At 39.0% G+C, this 21,013-nt stretch overlaps 1 protein-coding gene across 3 annotated transcripts in view; it reads left to right on the forward strand.

The window, feature by feature from the left end:
* LOC129726957 (zinc finger protein 236-like) overlaps window positions 1–21,013 on the forward strand; it is a 161,889-nt gene that overhangs the window by 91,783 nt on the left and 49,093 nt on the right. For all 3 annotated transcript variants that reach the window (XM_055684276.1, XM_055684277.1, XM_055684278.1), the window contains exons 2-5: window positions 2,474–4,495; window positions 4,572–5,005; window positions 13,202–13,589; window positions 13,777–14,151. In XM_055684276.1, the coding sequence (XP_055540251.1) occupies window positions 2,499–4,495; window positions 4,572–5,005; window positions 13,202–13,589; window positions 13,777–14,151 (3,194 nt within the window). In that variant the 5' untranslated portion in view covers window positions 2,474–2,498. The remainder of the gene's footprint in view (window positions 1–2,473; window positions 4,496–4,571; window positions 5,006–13,201; window positions 13,590–13,776; window positions 14,152–21,013) is intronic.

A 21,013-nucleotide genomic window follows, 5' to 3' on the forward strand; every position in this document is an offset into this window, starting at 1 on the left:
TGTGCACTTAGAAAAGCAGTGATGTCGAACTTTAGAATATTCCTAATTTTCATATCCTGATGTCATCAAGGTAACTTGATTTGACAAAAATTAATTTTTTATACTATGTTCTTGCCATTGCACAGTGGTCCAATGAGGCAGAAAGTGGAACTTAATTTCACAGCGCCTTTCACATTCATCCTAGCTTAATAGTGTCTTCCGATCAATTGTTTGTTTAAATGACCCACATAATCGCAAATTGTAAAACATTATGAAAAGTTTACCATACTTAAAATAAAAAAAAAAACTAACTTTCTTGTGTTAAAAGATAGAGTTATGGTTTATTCAGGAAAGTTATATAAGATACAAAAATATGAAAATTTGTTTAACAAATGAAAATCCTATTTTCATTAGGTACAAAGAAATAAAGTATATTATTTGGAACTTTCTAAAAATTTAGTATTTTGTACTTAACTTTTGTAAGTTGCAATTTACACGAAAGTATTGTTCAGAAAAATTGTTAGGGCACACAAAACAAACATTTTTGCTAAAGAACATACATCTCCAGGACTTTTCCTTACAAAATTATATCATATTTTAGCTCTTTTTTTCGATAACATCAAGAACGTATATAGTTGAAAAAGAGCAAGTGGAATCATGAAGTCAATACTTTTCCTTGAATTTAAGTTTAACTAATAAACACTTGTAGGTTCCATTTGTACCAATCTACCCATATTAGAGTACGGCGAGCATTTGTTACAGTAGATTTTCATATAAGAAAAATACTAACTTTTTTGTGTTAAGAGATAGAGGCATGATTTATTTGGCAAAGTTTTAGAACTTGCAAAAATATGAAACTTTGCTGAGCAAACAAAATTTCTATCTTCATTCTGTTTTATGTAACTGTTACTTAAAATTTAGTTTTTTGTACCTAACTTTTGTTAGTTACATTTTACAAGAAAACGTTGCTTTAAAGAAGCATTTGGGCATACAAAACGCACGTTATATAGAGCATTAATGGATCCGCTTATATCTAAATGTGAGGGGCAATCTATGTGTTATATCAAGAAAAAGACAATTTTTTTGGGAGGGGGGGCGTCAATCGTCTATGAACCGTAAACATTTTTCTACTCTCCTTTAAACTGGCCACGGAGGCCCTTAACATACTATGTGCAGTCATTGTGACATTAATCTTGTTTATCTTAATTACCAACTATAGTTTCATTTTTTCCAGTGTAAGCTTTGGGGCAAAATTTATTTTGCTTATGTCGACCAGTGTTATTGAAGTTCAAAAATAGAATCTGTAACATAACACTTTTTTATGGTGAAATCTGTTCAGAAAATAAATGACCAACTCTCCGGTCAATCAAACGTTTATTTAACTTATGCACGAAACAAAGGGGAAAGAGAAGGTAATTGCGCAAATATATTTAAATCAAATGTGTGCATCACCGTACACTGAATACAGGTATCCACTTTGCACGGAAAAGCATTATCCTTCCAGCTATCGAGAGTCCATCCGTACAATCGTCGGAAGGTTATGTCATTCGGTTGTGAGAGATGGTCCCCCTTCTTTGACCGTAAGAGAGTGCAAAACTTCCGGTGGCAGTGAAAATTAGACCGTACATAGTTCGGAAGTAAAGAGAAAGAGAAAGACCCAGCAGCAGCTAGCCGGGTGGATGTTTTCGTTTTCCGATGCCCACCTATATGTAGATACTTGTGTACATAAATTTGTGTAATAACCATGTGATATATCAAATAGAATTTATTCCAACAATTAGACAACAACTTTGGCCATTCATCAAAATAAGGATTTCAGTTTTATGACCGTAACAAGCTCTAGATGGCAGTATAATCATCCTCCTAAGGGATCATATATATTCAAAAAGCTCGGCACCAGTCTAATATGCTGTACGGTTGCTTCTACTGTGCATAGTCCAGTTGGTACTGCTTCTTGCGTAGTCGTTGAAGCATTTTCTGGCACTGCAAACATTCGCATTCGGACAACGACGACGTTGTTGTACAAGTCACTGGCAGCAGTGTGGCTTTCCCCAGATGCTTCCTATGCGCCAGTTTTGCTGGAGTGATTCCGCCTAAATAGATTCATTTTCGAAAGTGTATCCAGAACTCATGTCTCTTGCTGGTCCATCTCTAATAAACAAACAGACTTTCTCTATCTCTCCTAAGCTGGCTGGGCCAGTTCATCCCGACTCGATAAAGAGTATACGAACATCATCATCGTCATGTTTTCCTCCTGGAACTAATATTTTATCATTTCGGTTCTGACTGCATACAGTACTCTTCCATCCGGAGCAAGGCTGTGCGAAGTATGGCAATAAATGTTTTTACATGATATATTTTTCAGATAGTTCTTTATCACCTTGAAAACTACTGCACTTTTCATTCTTGCCAACCATAATTGCCGAACCAAAGAGTAACTGAAACAAAGTGAACGACGAGCAAGCAAACCTAAAGTTTGATTTACTTCTTTCAGCCCTCGAGTGACAAGTCCGTACGCTATGCTTCATGAGGAGTCCGAACTGGACGACACCCATCTCTGTAACAAATGTGGCCGCACTGTAGTTGGATTGGAAAATTACATCAAACACAGGAAGGTGAGCTGTGTTCAACCGAAACCGGCCACCAGTGGGGCAGCTTCTCGAATCGGCACAGAACCCGGCTTTACACCTTTTGATTTCGGTGAGGGAATCAAGGATCCAGAGCACCACAAAAAGCTTCCGAACTACAGCTTCAACTACGAATTGGAAACGCATCATAATGATCCTGTACAGAGACCTGATAGCAAAACAGATTACAAGAATGAAGTGAACTATGACTATGAATTAGGTGCTGATTTATTTTTTTCGTCTCTCGAGCTACAAAGTAGCTCAAAAAAGGGAGCCACCGTTTCGACTGCTGCTAAGCCAAATATCCCTGCTAGGACGAAAGCTCGCAAACCGACCACTTCACTATCAAACACTGATCCCGACCATGAGCAGGACCACGAAGATGACTGGATTGCGCCCCACCATGACTCGGAGAAACTTATGAAAGCTGTTAGCGATATCAGCGGCAATAAGAAAATGGATTCTTTGTTTACCTTTTTCCCTCACGAATCACCGGAACCATCGGAAGATGAGAGTGACGAGGAGGAAGATTTCGACGCTCCACCAAGAACCCACACCGGAGGCAAATGGAAACCGGAAAATCGTCCCTCCTCCTCCCAATGGCGTCATTGGCCCGATCAGGAGGGTCAACTGGACAAATCAATAGAACCGGAGGAAGATGAAGAATACAAGAGTTTTTCCCCTCCACCTGGGCATACCAAAGGGAAATGGGTGCCTGGGTCGAAAATCACTCGTTTGGAGTATAAAACACCTTCACTTCCGAGCAAAGCTTATGATGATAATTACTGGTGCAGCATTTGTAATCGCAAGCTGGCGTCGCGATTTGTTTACGAACGGCATCTAAAGTCAAATCTTCATCAAAAGCGAGCGCAAGAGGAATCGGAACTGGAAAGGGCTGTCAAACCATCGCTTTACCCGAACGAGCTATCGAAACGAATAACAAAACCTCCGGTTTATCTTGGTGATGATTTCTTTACCAGCAATCTAAGTCCTGAGAAAACTTCCACCCCTACATCTTTTACGGCTCCTGATGTGCTGAAAATCTCTCCACCAAAGGTGAAGAGAAAGCGCAAAAGTTACTACATGAAGTGTGAAATTTGTAAAACTCGACTTCCGACGAACCTTCTAGGGAAACATTTGATCTCCCGTTATCATTACCGTCGAATGCTGAATCATCCAGATCAATGCTTCGATATTATACTGAAAAATATACATCGCATTGTGCTACAATCACCTTTCCAATGTCATCCATGTAAATTTTACGCCAACACCGAACAGCAGTTTATGTCCCATTGGAACTCTCTAGAACACGAACAGCGCGTTCAAGGAGGCGGAAAGTTCTGGTGCAGTTTTTGCAAATACGAATGTAACGAAAACTTTCATATGACAAACCACTTGATCGGATCTGACCATCGAGAGGTAATATCCGTTATCAATCGATCGGTTCCCATCATCATCCGAAAGATAACTCCGATTGTGTGCGAATTTTGTGGCGACGAATTTCGTTACAACGCCGAGCTCAAGAGACACCACGAAGCTTGCAACGAGGGAAACCCGGAGGACACCAACCGGGTGAAGCGAACTTTTCAAAACACCTTCTCCTGTGACATCTGCAAAACAACATTCCAAAATCAAATGCTGCTTCTGCAACACGGCCAAAAGCTGCACCGATTGGCTCATTACTACTGTTCGATATGCGAGGTATCCTTCCAAACGCCAAAAGAGTCCCTCCAGCATCGCCGAACGACCTCGCATAAGGTGATGTCAGCAAGGAAACGTCACAAAGCCGGTCTTCCCCCGAAAAAGTGCCACGTCTGCCAGCGACAACTAGCCGATATTTTGGAGCTCAAGAATCACATTAGAGTTGACCATCCCGAAATCAAGTATAGGTGAGTGGTACCAGGAAAAAGTTTCCCGTCCCAGCAATTGAATAAACTCATGTTCATGTTTTTTTTCCTTTACCAGCTGCCCACAGTGCGGAGAAAATTTTGTGCTAGCCCAGGAACTTGGCAGACACGTACGTGACAAAAATTGTACATTTTTCAATTCCGTCGCATCGTCATCATCGTCGTCGCCGTCGACGGCGGCACCGGCAGCGGCAACGGACGGAAGAGTGCTGCTTGCGGTGGCAGCACTAGTGCCAGCCGGTTCCACTGCTAAACTGGAAAGTCTCCCATCAACATCCCGTGCGCATCTTCCGGGCGAAAATTCAATTATCCTAAATGATTCAATTAAAGTAAATATGAATGATCATAAAGTACGAAAGGAGTCACATCTGTATTCTTCAACTTCGTCGCCGGCAGGCGCAATGAGTCGAAACGAAGCTGCCGGATTTCTGGATGAAACAATCCCGAGGGCAGCAACGCATTCGGTGCCAACCGCCACTGATGAGCCGAGAGGTAGGTAAACAGTTGTAGGAATATTTTTCACTGACTTTTTACGCCCTGCATTGGGTAGCAGATGCAGGAGTAACCACCCACGTGTGATATATGGGGAGAAAAGTTTACGGAATTCGTGAACTTTTACGCAATTTTTTCTGGTTAACACTAACGTGATCCGGTCTAGTCACGTGTACTGTTTTTAATTACCTAACACCTGAGTTAACAAAATCAAGTTCATGCTTTAAAAACTAATATGAGACAAAACCGAAATCACATGATTTGAAACCAACTCAAAACAATCATAGTAAAACTGTATGGAGTCCTAAAATGAGACAAAACTATGGGAAACTAATTCAAGAGGGAACTTTATTCCCATTTGGTTTTTTGTAACTTGCTTCATATTTTATGGCTTTGACGGACTTTCGTTAATATTTTGCTTCTCAACACTAGTTTTTCTGGATCTTTTCACACATTTCATGTTATATTCAGGTCACTTTTGAAATACTCAACCTTTAGCGATATTTGTGAATCATCTTTGACTTTATTCTTGATTTTCTTTTTTAACTCATGGTACTTTTTTTACTTTTTTGGCATTCTTTCTTTCCATTTTTTTGGTTTCAACATTTCATAATATTTTTTACAATTATGACATTTTCACTTCATTTGCTTTTTTCATCTTTTTTTGTCATTTTTAACAATATTGATATTTTACTACCTACTACGTTTGTGGCCTAAAAAAATAAATTTGCAAAGTTTTTGTAATATTTTTGACGTTTCATTGGATTTTTAGTTATATATCATTTGGTTTGATGGTTTTAACCTTTTTTGCAACCTGATTTATTCAATATTAGCTGACCCGCCAAACTTCGTCCCGCCCATTTTTGTGTTCAATTAAATAGGTTTAAACATTCCAAATTGTTTGATTACTTGCGATTCGTTTATCATCTACAAATGCACGACAAATCAGCCATAGGATATGATCAAAGTCAAAAGACAAATCGTTTGAAATGATTGGTTTTATCGGAATGACAACATCCTCGCCTTTTGGCTTCTGTACATCACCTCTATTTTTGAGATACCCATATTGGGTGGTATTCGGTAATTTTCAGCTATTTTTCTTACATCAATCTGATTCCGAAAATGTCCATACAGGGTGGTAATCAGTTATTTTGGCTGTTTCCCAGAAACTGAAAGTGGTCATCTTTGAATTCAATGCTTGGCTTCTACGCATCATCTCGATTATGGAAATATTTACATTGAGTAGTATTCGGTCGTTTTCGGCTGTTTCCCAGAAGTTACTCCAGAAGTAGCTCCTTGCATCATTCTGGTTCCGGAGATACTAATATTGGGTAGTATTTGGTCACTTGCCGTTGTTTTTCAGAAACCTGAAAGATGGCGACATCTTGGATTTAAAAATAGCGTTCGAAGACAATTCCTTGTCTCAGGGCATCATTCAGGTTCCGAAAGCATTTATATCGAATGGTATTTAGGGGTCATCCACATACCACGTGGACAGATTTTCAACTGGTGGTTCACTTAAGGAAGTGGTCCATCCAAGGTAATTCTATCCTACTCATATTGGGTGGTATTTGATCACTTTCCACTTTTTTTCAGACACCTGAGGTCGCCATCTTGGATTTCAAAATGACGTTTAGAGACATTTCTGGCCTCTGAGCGTCATTCTGGTTCCGGAAAACTGGTTGAAATATTTGTTTAATTTGTATAAAAGCCCTCCCATCCAGAAGTGTCGAAACATCATAAAAATATTTTTTGCTCCTAACAACTTCTTGAGTTGTGAAGAAATTTGAGTTTCATTCGTATGAGTGCCCTCTATTCCAGAATAGGGAGGAGTGTCGAGCCACCATGAAAATTTCTTTTGCTCCTAAAAACCTTAACATAGCAAATTTGATTCCATTTAATTGATTATTTCGTGAGATGTGCAGGAATTCGTGTTTTATTTGTACGGAACCCCTCCTTCCAGTAGAGAGAGTTCTCGATATGTGCAGAGATGTGTTTCATTCATATGGAATCTTACAGGAGAGGAAGGGGTGTCAAAGCATCATGGATATGTTTTGTATCCCTAAAAACATCCACATGCCAAATTTGGTTCTATTTACTTGGTTAGTTTTCGAGATGTGGAGAAATTTGTGTTTCCTTTGTATGGGACCCCTTTTTCCAGAAGAGGGAGGAGTTTCGAACTGTCTTAGTCACCTTTCTCGGCCATTGAAACCTCTACATAGTAAATTTCACGCCGATTGGTTCAGTAGTTCCCAAGCCTATATGGATCAGGCAGACAGCCAGAGATGCATTTTTATATGTTTAGATTCTTTACTTTGATTTTTAGACGATTTTAATATATGTCATATACAGAATGTCTAGAAAATCTTTCACTTTGTGCTTATATTTTCACTTTTTGGACATTTTTTCATTAGGACCTTTCATCTATTGACTTTTGATTTTGACTTTTTCTTAATTTTGATTTATTGGCTTGACTGATTTATCTGAATCTTCTCTATGAACTTTTTTAAACCTCCTTGATCGTTTTTATAAACTGGTTTTTGATATTATCAACCCTCTTTTGATCAGTTAAACTTCTCTTATTTTGGCCTTTTGGGACATTATGAGACAACACTATTTGACTTTTAAGCAATCTGGGAGCTCATAGCCTCAAGGTCATAAAGTCTACTGTGACAAGTGAATGGTCATGAGTTCTTATCTTAGTAAAATCAGGCTTTTCAGAACGGCTTTCACTCATAAGTTTATTATTAGGCTCAAGAACCAGTAAAAATATTAAAAAATGTCAGAAACATTTAAATTGCCAATACTTGACGGTAAATAACGAGGCTCCGTAATGAAGATCAGTAAAGTCATATGAGAGTCAGGAAAAGGGTAAAAGTATAAAAAAAATCCACCGCTTACCACGGTGACAAAGAAGTTTCTTTCCTTTCCGTAACAGTCGTTAGAGATGCAGAGGTAAAACTTCATCCTTCCTTCCCTAACCCAACCGTAGGAACGTAACCGGCGCTCACTGTTTCCAAAGCTGCAAAAACGAAAATGCTCAAAATATCAGAACACCAGAATTATAAAAAATTGTCAAACATGTCTAAAATTTTACGATACCAAAAATATCCAAAATATTATTGAGCTCTACAATTTTGAAACTATGAAAAATGTCAACAATAGCTACTACATCGAAAATGAAAAGGATACCAAAAATGCCAAAAATTCTCAAAAATGTCAACAACAAAATTCTCGAAAAATGTCAAATAGGGTATCAAACGTCTTCGTCAGTGGTTTTCTTCGGCCCCCTTTTGCATAAGATTGCTGCAGAAAAACTGCCGAATAAAACCACTGACGAAGACGTTCGATACCCTATAACTGAAATTGCTAAATGCCAAAAATGTCAAGATAATACTCTTAACATTTATTTTAATTTTTCTTTACATTTTCAACATTATTGACATTTTTTAATATATTCACCTATTTGGCATTTGGACTCCAATCGACATTTTTTACCTTTTTTGAAATTTTTTACACCAACATTTTTTGTCATATGTGAAATTTTTACAATTTTTGACATTTGAAAAAAAATTACTTGGTTTTTCTTTTCTATCTTTTATCCAATTTTATTATTTTTACTTTTTTCACATCCTGACATCTTTAAACTTCTTATTTCTATTTTTCTCAATAATACTGAAACTTTATAATAAACCTTTTTGATTTTTAATTATTTTAATCAAATTGGATAGTCTCATTTTTTTTCAATCAGATATTTTGAATATAGTTTGCTTTTTGATATATCCTTCCTCTTACGATATTACTTACATTTACATGCCTTCAAATTTTTTTTCAATTTGCTTTTCATCTTTTTTTCACATTTTGATCTTTCCATTTTTTTTTTTTTGTTCACACAACATTTATTTGACACGGAACAATAAACCTTCCATTCTTTTTTGTTTTTAAAAATTTTAACTTTTTCCGGCATATTTGGCCTTCGCGAACTTTATCAAACATTTTTGATCATGATCATTTTGATTTTTTTATCAAATTTAGTAAGTTTGTTTTTACGTTTTTGTCATTACTAATGTTGAATTCGTTTTCGCGGTGTAGCTACGCTTGGACTACACTTTTATCCCCGTAAATGTTTTTTTTTCACTTTCCGGACTACACTTTTTCTGTCCCGGACTACACCCGAAAATAGCGGAGTGTATGTAAAATGTTTTTTAAGCTGCAAAGTGTAGTCCGGAACGGTGTAGCAACACCACAAAAACGAATTCGACATAACATCCGAGTAATTCCATTTGGTACCTCACTCTTACGAAGTTGTTGAGAAGGCTCAAGTTATTTTTGTTTAAAGGCTCATGTTGATTAAGTAAAAAAATGCATTTGGTTAATCTAATTGATAAACCACTCGTTCACTGCACTTTAAGGGGGGGCCCTACTCTGGAAGGTCGAAAAATAATATGTTTTCGTGATTTTTTTTTTTAATTTTTGTTTACTAAAATGGCCGCTATTTTGGCAGTTTATGGAAGTTTCTAAAACGGCTATGTAACAAGTTAGATCATCTATTTTTACACGCTTAAAGAAATTTCAGCCAAATCTGCTCAGTAGATGCTGAGAAAAAAGTACCACCATTTAAAATATATGGTTTCGAGAAAACGCTGTCAACAGCGTAATAATCACCATATTTGTATACAAGAGATGCAAAATACATCTCCAAATATACCTTATTCACTTCAAACTTGTTTCGTGCTACCGTAAGAGCTTAATATGATATGGGGGAAGAGTTTATCTTTTTGTGATGCAACTTCGAAGTCACTCATGAAAAGCTCAGCTAGCAACGGGGACAATTTGCTGCTCATACTAAGTCCGAAGACTTGTTTGTAAAACTTTCCCCGGAATTGTAACACATTTTGTTTCATACAAACTTCTGCCACCGGAAGGTAAGCTTCTATTTGATTTATTGGAACACGCTGACGTAGGTCGCCACATTCCTCTCCAGACACTTGGTTAGCCGTAAGAAAAAAAAAAGTAATCAGTTGGACATCGGGCCCCGTCCTGAATGATGAGCAGAATTTTGCTCGAAACCGGTCGTCGGTACAGGTAAATTTTTAATTTGTTTACTTGTTGGATTTAGTAAGAGTAATAAGAGTTGGTGTCTGGTCCTTGATATCGTTCGTCATACCTTATTCAATAGCCAAAGCCTCCCAGATGGTCACGCGGTACGATGCTGGCTTATCAAGCCAGTTGCGTAGGTTCGAGTCACGGTTCGGGAGTGACTGTTAGTGTCAGTAGGATCGTAGCGCTAGCCCCGCAATTGTCCTGTACGCTACAGGTCAAGTTCTGAATCGGGATGTAGCACCAAGGCTTTGCTTCAATAGCCAAAACACCCCAAACCCACATCACTATACTTTAAACATCTGATAAAAAAATTATGAAAATTTATTATTTTTCCACTTTCCAGAGTACGTTCCCGCCTTAACAATGTTTTTGGACTCTTCGTTTTTCGTCAAAACTTGCTTCATCATAACTGCTCCAACTCTTGAATTGCTGATTCTCTTGTCCAGTTTATACCAGGTGAGCCTTCTAATATTTTGTCAAGAGGAAAGAATCTTATCAAAACCTCGTTCCTCCAGCCAATATTGCCCCATAATTACATTTTCCTGAGAATAACCATCATCATCGTAGTAGACCTTGCTGCTACGGAGCTCCCAAATTCGCCACTTATCATGGTGACAAAGTTGTGTTCTTCCTTTCCGTGACATTCGTTAGGGATGCAGAGTTGTTGTACATTGAAGAAGATAAATAATCCGAAATTGGCCATCTTACGGTATTTCTCTATTTAACTTCACTAACTAAATTTGCTCAAGGGGGAGCAACAACGATCGGTCTGTACCTTGAATGTCTTCATCAAATTGCTTGAACCAACATATCATAAGAACTTTCTTTTGCAACTTTCTTTTTTTTTTTGTATCTTGAATGTCTTCATTAAATTGCTTCAACCAACATCATAAGAACTTTCTTTTGCAAACATCAAAGTAGACGGTTGCCATATTGAATTTTGCCACTATATTGTTTTTTTTTTACCGAAACATCGATTTTAAACAAGTACCCGAAAGGAAAAATATTTGAACTAACTGCTTCAATCCATCAAAATCTTCTGTAGGCCTCTTTCGAAGATTTAAAACATATCTAAAGTTTAAACCAGGTATTACACGAAGCAAATATTTGCTATTTTTGGTACGGATTTTATTTTATGCAAATAAAAATCGTACCAAAAATAGCAAATATTCGCTTCGTCTAATACCTGCTTAAGAAACAACGCTCCCTTAGTAGAGGAAGAGGAGCCGCCTGTGTATTCAGACAAAATACTAGAAATTTGTAAGTGAAATACAAATATAAGTATATAAATTTGTTTACCAACTGTTTCTCTGTCAGCACATGTTTCCAGATTCTAAAACCGATTAAGCAAACTTTAGCAATAATCAACTATTTTGAGCAGTTTACATCTGTTTTGCAGGAAATTTTCCTAAGCGCCCAAATAGTTAGCTACAATTTTGGTTCATTTCTTTTCGTTTGATGTTTATACAAAGATGTATATGTGTTGCGTTAGTTCTTTCCGTATGTGTCTCAGACATTCACACGTATTTTTCATCATACAGAGAGCAGTTTTGTGCATTGTCACATCGCTATTCCGTTCAATCGAATTTACCATTTACTTTGTCCGGTCGTAGCAAAGGAGGCAAAGTCGTACTAGACTTTGATTTGCGGTTGGTGAAATTCAACGTATTTTGTGTAGTAAAAATTATGCGCGTTGGTGCTGTAGTACCTGTCGATCAGGTGGCCGCAAGACAGAATTTTGTTGTAGAGGTGTTGGAATTAGCGGGGATCTGTAATTGGCAATCCGCAATGACGAGGAATTGAACAAGTTTTTATTCGGCGACACTGTTGCCTAGGAAGGTGTTTTGCGAGCATCCAAGCTGTTCTGCTCCCAAATAAAACGGCAAAGAGAGCATATTCCGATTATTTCGCAGCTTTGTAGAAACTAAATCCAGCCGTCCTTCTAAGAACAACCACAGCTTTTCAATTGAAGCCGCCTGTCTATTCAGAGTAATAACCATGAGTTACTTAAATTACTTACTTCTTAAATAACTCATACTCAATAAAGTCAATTTGAAACAACGTAAAAATCCATGGGGGCACAATTATAAATATATGTACCGTAAACTGGGGTGACTTTGATCACTTTTTTGATTGTATCTCAAATATTTTCAGAATATACTGAAAACAATATTATTCGATATTTTTAAAATAAGTAATGGCATGCATTGAAAAAGATTCAGTCACTACTTCAAAAGTTTAGCAACAATTTTGCGGTTTTTAAATATGCTCTAAAAATTTTACACCAATCATCATTCCGGGGTGATTTTGATCACTTTATTGTTTTGATGAATTTGGTGTAACACTTTTCTACTTTCACAAAATTGAACTGCCTTAAACGACTTAAACGAGTTTATGAATATGGGAAGCAATTTGGGGGCCGTTCACATTCCACGTGAACAGTTTAAAATGGCGAATGTACAAGATTCATACAATATTTTTAGAATATATATATATGAATGATTATCCACTGAGAGAGAAGGTGGTCTAAAATCATCAAAAACTAGTCCACGGGGAATATGACTTATGAAATTGGCCAAATTTGCATGTTACTTCACGTCTTGGGTTTTTGTTAAGAAAAAATAAGTAATACGCTGTGGAGAATATTGGGACTCAACATTGCCTTTGAGGAAAAACTTGCAAAAATAACAATAAAATGTATTGTTATAATATTTGTTCATCTTAAGAACTAATCTGGGAACAAAATAAAAAAACTTTACGTATATCAACTTGTTGTTTTGAATCTGCTTGAACCGATTGTTTGTATGCAACAAAATCGCCAAAAATACTCTTTATTTTCAATTAATATTTTCGCATGAAAAACACTCTCCAAATAGCAGGAAATGCATGAATAGTAGCAATGCGAACATATATCCACGCAATCAGTGAAGATTACGACAAGTCCCAAGCACTACGAGCGCTTTTTTACCACATTTTCAAAAAAGAGGTACAGTGATCAAAGTCACCCCGGTGATCAAAGTCACCCCAGTTTACGGTACTGCCTACAATATGCACATCACTAATGTTACGCAATCACAATATTCGCTTTCACAGCTTTAAGGTCATTGCAAGCAGTGACGATGATCGAACATTACTCTAACCTTCCACCATCATCGGCATCGAGATCGACAACTGAGACCCAGCGCGTCGCTCCTACCACTTATCATCATCCAGGGCCAGCGTCCCTCTCGCAGTCCGATCCATTATCCGAAGCAATGGCGACAACAGCATCGGCCCCGACGGCCACCCAGTCGACCACGACGACATCAAATTTCGCCTGCGATGATAACATTGTCGCCAGTTCATCCGCGTCAGCAGAAATCTTTTTCGCCATGGCCAATAATGCGTCCGAAAATAATACTGTTTACGTTGATGAAATCGTTGGCACCATCACCGAGGACAGTACGCTCGTGTCCTGGCAGTGTAAAATATGCTTATTCAGGTATTTGCCGCCTCCTTAATCTAGCATTTATTTTTCTGTCCTTTGTTTGTTATCTCTATTCGATGCCCTACTTACGCTGACCTTGCTAATTTGCTGGAAAATTTCCATTTTGCACCCCCTGAAATGTTATTTTTTCGTTTTTCTTCATTAATTTTTTTGTTGCTCTCAATGTTTTCAATCTGAACAGAACCACCTCACAAGCGTCCTTCCTGTATCACGAAATTCTACACTCTTCAAACGCCGCCAACGAGCCAGCATCGGGCAAATCGACAAAAATCACCTGCCCGCTGTGCAAGAAGCAATTTTCTAAAGCTTCCCTTCGGTGCCACCTGCGTCAGCACACGGACGAACGAATTTTCCCCTGCGAGCTGTGCCCGATGAGTTTCACCCGAAAAGCGAATCTTAAAAATCACGTGGCATATGTTCATGGGGAAAAGAAGCGTGTAGTAGTGAAATCGAATGTCAAGAGGAATCCTAGCGGAGAAAAAGCCTCGGTTGATGAGCCACCCTCGAAACGGGGATCGGAAATTTGTTCAACTTGCGGAAAAACATTCGCAAGCAGGTGAGTACGCAACATTTTAAATTGTTAAACTATTTTTAATAAATATAATTTAACCTGCCACGTATTTCAATGTCTCTCGGCTGAAAATTTCACATAAAAAGTAGTAGAAAACTGAAATAATGGAACGGGTCACTACAATTTTTCGACCCAAACTAACATGATAAAATCACATCGGCATCAAGCCACTCGGATCCACACATCCTCATATTCATACATCACCAGGGCAAAACCCCAATTATGTAGAAGAAGAATAGAACTACAATCAAACTAAAATTGACAACTTTATGACGCAATCGATTCCCACCAACCACAACAACGTCCATAGTCTAACGACCCAGCCGGCAGCTGGTTCCCTCTTTCTCGGCGACATCCAATCCTGCAACGGAAAGCTGCTGTGTCCGGGCCGAGCTGGGCGCACAGGTCGATGTAAATAATTAAATATTTTTATATCCTTACACCATACTTTACGGCTGTTTAGATAAGCCCCCATTCCGACTCAGCAATGTGTGTAGCTCCGGCGGTCGGTCGTCTGCCGCACTGCCTTTGAGGGCACTGCCGGGGTTGCGATGGATGAGAGTCGGACGTAGACAGAAATTGTCAATACGACAAGACTGATCCCCAAAAACCACGCAACCATCCACGCCTGCTGCAGCGGCGGTAGCCATGCTTCGCCAGCAAACGGAGATCCTGGTCCTGGATAAACATAATACAGGCAAATTACTATCGCCGTTGCTGTAAAGCAAACAAAAACCTCAAATTCCCTGTCCAAACATCGTTGATCCAGCTCGAATCTATGTATTATGCAAGCTCACCTCCTGATTGGACCGGAATGTAGACAATTGTGCTACAACCGACAGCAAAATGCCATTCCGCCGCAGGATACTTGTCTTGACTTTCGTTTTTTTCTTTTTGGAGAACACAAAATGTCACTACCATCATTATTACCATTGGTGTCGTTCCACTAATACATGCCTTGGCAGCAAACCTGACCCACGTGTCTTCCGTTCTGTCGGTGAAAAGAAGACTGCAGACCATGTGAGTCCTGATTTCTGACGTCGTAGGTGCTGTGCCGCATGAAAGACTCATTTGACCGTGTGTGGATTTCAATAAATTTATCGGCAGAGAAAGATTCATTGTAAGTGGTTTCAGCTCTCTCACTCTTCCACTGTTTTTCCCTCGCCTTCTAGAAGCGCTGGTCACTCTCTAATCTCCAATGAACCTCCGGCATTAGCAGACCTTCCATATCGCCATCGCTCGGGACCGCTCCTGGGCAGGTGCTCAGCGCCATGGTCCAAGAAGCAATAAGCATCGGACAGGGTAGCATAACACACAACGAACCAATAAAATGCAAAGTTAATTACAGAAAATCTAACGTAATTTGTGAAAATAGCTACTTGACTTGATAGATTTACACAAAAGTGATACCTCTTGCTGCAGCTTATCGGCTGTTGCTTCGTTCGAACAGAAAGAGTGGCAGCAAGGTAGTTTTTTCCGCACCCCCAACAAACCGGGTGGCAGGACAATTTATACTTATGAATTCGAGCCGAGCGCTGTGCGGCTTAGGGAACTTATTGAGCCAATAATCGAGGTGAATAATGACGCTAATCGAATTGTTCTCAATTTCTAATGAAATTTGCTCGACATTCGTCAAGCGTTGGGTAAATTAACAACTCATTGTTAATAATCCTACCAGAAGTTTGATGCGAATTTTCTATTATTTCTATTGTAACGATTACCACCGATTGCAAATTTATTCAATTAAATCCATTCCTATCCGGTGGAAAAACCTTTTTTTGCCTAAAAAATAATATTGAATCTTGCGTGTTACTTTACTTAGATTTGAAATTGAATTAAGACTTGGATTTGAAGTTGAACTTGGACTTGGAACTGGACTAGGACTTGGACTTGGACTTGGACTTGGACTTGGACTTGGACTTGGACTTGGACTTGGACTTGGACTTGGACTTGGACTTGGACTTGGACTTGGACTTGGACTTGGACTTGGACTTGGACTTGGACTTGGACTTGGACTTGGACTTGGACTTGGACTTGGACTTGGACTTGGACTTGGACTTGGACTTGGACTTGGACTTGGACTTGGACTTGGACTTGGACTTGGACTTGGACTTGGACTTGGACTTGGACTTGGACTTGGACTTGGACTTGGACTTGGACTTGGACTTGGACTTGGACTTGGACTTGGACTTGGACTTGGACTTGGACTTGGACTTGGACTTGGACTTGGACATGGACTTTAAGTTGGACTTAGACTTTAAATTGAACTTGGGCTTTGAGTTGAACTTGGACTTGGACTTGGACTTGGACTTGGACTTGGACTTGGACTTGGACTTGGACTTGGACTTGGACTTGGACTTGGACTTGGACTTGGACTTGGACTTGGACTTGGACTTGGACTTGGACTTGGACTTGGACTTGGACTTGGACTTGGACTTGGACTTGGACTTGGACTTGGACTTGGACTTGGACTTGGACTTGGACTTGGACTTGGACTTGGACTTGGACTTGGACTTGGACTTGGACTTGGACTTGGACTTGGACTTGGACTTGGACTTGGACTTGGACTTGGACTTGGACTTGGACTTGGACTTGGACTTGGACTTGGACTTGGACTTGGACTTGGACTTGGACTTGGACTTGGACTTGGACTTGGACATGGACTTTAAGTTGGACTTAGACTTTAAATTGAACTTGGGCTTTGAGTTGAACTTGGACTTGGACTTGGACTTGGACTTGGACTTGGACTTGGACTTGGACTTGGACTTGGACTTGGACTTGGACTTGGACTTGGACTTGGACTTGGACTTGGACTTGGACTTGGACTTGGACTTGGACTTGGACTTGGACTTGGACTTGGACTTGGACTTGGACTTGGACTTGGACTTGGACTTGGACTTGGACTTGGACTTGGACTTGGACTTGGACTTGGACTTGGACTTGGACTTGGACTTGGACTTGGACTTGGACTTGGACTTGGACTTGGACTTGGACTTGGACTTGGACTTGGACTTGGACTTGGACTTGGACTTGGACTTGGACTTGGACTTGGACTTGGACTTGGACTTGGACTTGGACTTGGACTTGGACTTGGACTTGGACATGGACTTTAAGTTGGACTTAGACTTTAAATTGAACTTGGGCTTTGAGTTGAACTTGGACTTTGAGTTGGACTTGGACTTCGAGTTAGACTTGTACTTTGACTTGAACTTGGACTTGGACTTGGACTTAGACATGGACTTTGAGTTGGACTTAGACTTTGAGTTGGACTTGGACTTTGAGGTGGACTTAGACTTAAAATTGGAATTGAACTTTGAGTTGAACTTGGACTTTGGATTGGACTTGGACTTCGAGTTAGACTTGGACTTTGACTTGAACTTGGACTTGGACTTAGACATGGACTTTGAGTTTGACTTAGACTTTCAGTTAGGCTTCGACTCTGGACTTGGACTATGAGTTAGACTTGGACTTTGAGTTAGACTTGGACTTTGAGTTGGACTTAGACTTTAAATTGAACTTGGACTTTGAGTTGAGCTTGGACTTTGAGTTGGACTTGGACTTCAAGTTGGACTTGGACTTCGAGTTGGACTTGGACACTCCCTGTCTCTTTCGCTCCCTGTCTCTAAAATAGATTTTAAATGTCAAAAAAGAGAATAGATAGTTACAAGTTATTACCAGCTTATATATTTAGAAACAGTACTTTGTGGGAAATTCAACATATCAAACTTGTTGTACCTAATAACAATTCGTTTTGTTATTGTAATTACATTTATCCTTCAGTAATATTTTACGACAAAAAACATATCACGCGCATAATAAAATGGCGGAAAGAAACAAGTTTATGACATTCAACCAATACGGAATCTAGTTTAATCACTTCTAATCAAACATTAAAAAATAGTATCAGACATCCGTTGGCACAGAAATGCCATCGACGTTGCGAAAATTTCACCAAGGCCATCGTTTTCTTTCTCAGCAACTTATCGCCATAGAAACTTTTCAGCTTCATCCTGCTCCTGATAGAAGATAGTTATAAATTTATCTCCCGTACGTGTATGTGTATTTAAGTTCTCGCTACAGATTTCAGCACCAGCCCTAATACCGCCGTGTCTGCCTGCACCAGAAAAGGAAACACTGCAATTATCATATATATCTTCCTCCGTGTGACAGTCCCGTTTCATGCAAATGTCATTTCTGAATATTTCTCAAATGAATGTGGTGATAAATTTTTATGTTTATTATTATAATCAAGTATAGTTTTTCCTTGCTCATCGTAATTTCTTGTACGTGCACTTTCGGTCTGGGCTTTGGAGAGTTTCGCCACTTCCTAGATGGCGCTTTTCGGAAGCATCTAAAGTTTTTTTCTCAGCACCAGGCAGGCTCCATAAACGATTGCTGGGCGTTTTTTTTTTGTTGGAAAGTCGTTTCTTTTCATCGACGTTCGAGGTAGACGCCGTCAATCGAACGACTCGAGCTGAATGACTAGTAGCCACAAAGTGCATCTCTTTTTTTGCCTCGAAAGGAGAAATGAGAAATGCAGACGTATCAGGTTGAAGATACGAACATTATCGGAAAATAAAATTGAATGGCTTGTCCTAACGATGATGAGTTTTGTTTCAAATGTCTGTACAAAATTCGGGTTATTAGAAATAGTTGATTGATTTGAAGCACTGAATATAACAAGCATCATTATACAGAATTAGCATAGGATGAGAAATCATATTCATCCCTCAGTACTTTCTTCAAATCTGGCCTGTATCATCACCATCTTAACTGCATCATTTCACTAAATTACAGTATGAATATGTAATTACTTCCAACTGGCTTCCATCGAACCCTTGGCCTTGCAGTGACTAGGAAGGGACGACACTACTGCATATGCTGCCAAAATTTACTCGATAAATTTTCGAAGCATCAGTGAATGAATGTGTACACACATATATGTAAGTGGGAGGTGGGAGGGGTTGAAACATGTACATGTGTATCGCTGAATGTCCTTCCAGTTGATGTGAGCAGCGGTTCCACTGACGCTTCACTCGCAGGCAGCCTGCAACCGACTGTAATTGAGTGGCGGACGGTGGCGGCGGCGTTGGTGGTGCCATACTAAATCTTAAAACCCACATCCTTCCCATCCCCTTGCGGAAAAAAGTTTTCGCTGCTGAGGGAGCTTGTAATATATAGCTTCTCCTGTGTATATCACCCGATGTGTCATATTAATATCATATATTTTGAAAGGGTTTCACAACGGAAAACTTGTCTGCGAAGCTGACATAGTGTGGCAGGGCAGCGTTTTTGGTGAATCCTCGCTCGGAGGATGCGGTGGTGGGTGGGTAGCAGTGTATGTGTGTACGGCTGCTACAAGCACACCAATTAAGAGAAGAATGAACTGAAACACAGCAACTTGAAATTATCCCTCTCGGAAGCGCCGACTTCTTCCAGCTCAGTAGTGTGGCGCCATTTTCCAACCCTCGAGCTTGTGAGCCATTGTTTGCCGCTGCTGTGAAGCTAATTCTAATTTATCTTGCTGAAATTTCAACCAAGTTATAGCATACTGTTTTGTTCTTATGATGACATGTTTTAATAAGGGTTTATATGATGTGCATGTACGAGGTAGCTTTGGTTTTGAATAGAGCAGATCTTAACTTTTTGGTGGTCAATTGTCACGACCGTAACAATTGCTATCGCAGTGCCAAACTTAATTGCTGTCAATTTGAACTGTATTCAATTGGCTCCGTAAAACATTAATTTGTATTGTGCCGTGTCAAATAAATGTTGTGTGAACAAAAAAAAATTGAACTGTAACTTAATTTTTCATTACAATTTTGAAATTCTTTTTAGAATTATCTTTGAAGTCCTCAATAATGATCTGAGAAACAAATGCAAACACCAAAAAAATTATCAAATAGGCTAGATAAGTACATAAGTGAATATAAATAAGTAAAAAAAATTTCGCAGTGATATCCATTTTTTGATGCCTCTAGTGTAATGAAACTAGGGTTATCTGAGTTGAACAACTGTATATTTTAACACTCAGTATAAAATACCTGAAATTCATTTTTAGCTAAAAAATCCGAACGGTTGTGACCCAACCGCAAAGCATAACAGAACAGAATATCTATGTGAAGTAGGGAAAAACCGGCTTGAGTAGAACCAGCATATCGTTTACTTCTCCTCAAACGGGCATAAGAACCCTCTCAACTTTTTATAGTTAACTATTACATACAAAATATAGCTTAAGTAAAAACACCGGGAAAAGTGACTGATTCTCACCCACCTTCTTTTCACATAACTTTTGCCGATTTCTCGAAAGCCGACTATGTGTCAGTGTGTTAGTGTCAATCAACCAGGTGTTGGTCAGGTAATTGTTACCTGATTTTCACGTACATTTTTACGTGATATTTAGGTTAAACCAAAAAATAAACGCATAAACCTCCCATGATTTTCACGTATTTTTTACGTGTTATTCAGATGGAATTCACGTGATCTTTAAGTAAATAGGATACATGGCGCATATGACAAATAAAAATTATTCTCAGTTATCAACAAATAATTACATGCTCCGAATCGACATTTCCGACAGAAGAGAAACAGGATTGGCCGGAACGATTGTCAACCGTTCATCCGCAGCTGGTGCCAGAGTTGTTCTCCTCGAAACTACCTGTTGATGATTCCAATCGTTCCGGAAAGAATTCACCAACTGAAAATTCAAAAGATTTATATGTTTCTTTTGTTAATATGAATATTATTCGGGCTACTTACATTGCGTGTTTTCCAATATTGAATTAGCTGGAGCAGCTCAGGAGTCCTTTGTCCGCCATATTGACTTTTTTGCATACTAAAAATTCAC

Source organism: Wyeomyia smithii, chromosome 3 (genome assembly GCF_029784165.1).
Source record: "Wyeomyia smithii strain HCP4-BCI-WySm-NY-G18 chromosome 3, ASM2978416v1, whole genome shotgun sequence".
Classification (NCBI taxonomy): domain Eukaryota; kingdom Metazoa; phylum Arthropoda; class Insecta; order Diptera; family Culicidae; genus Wyeomyia; species Wyeomyia smithii.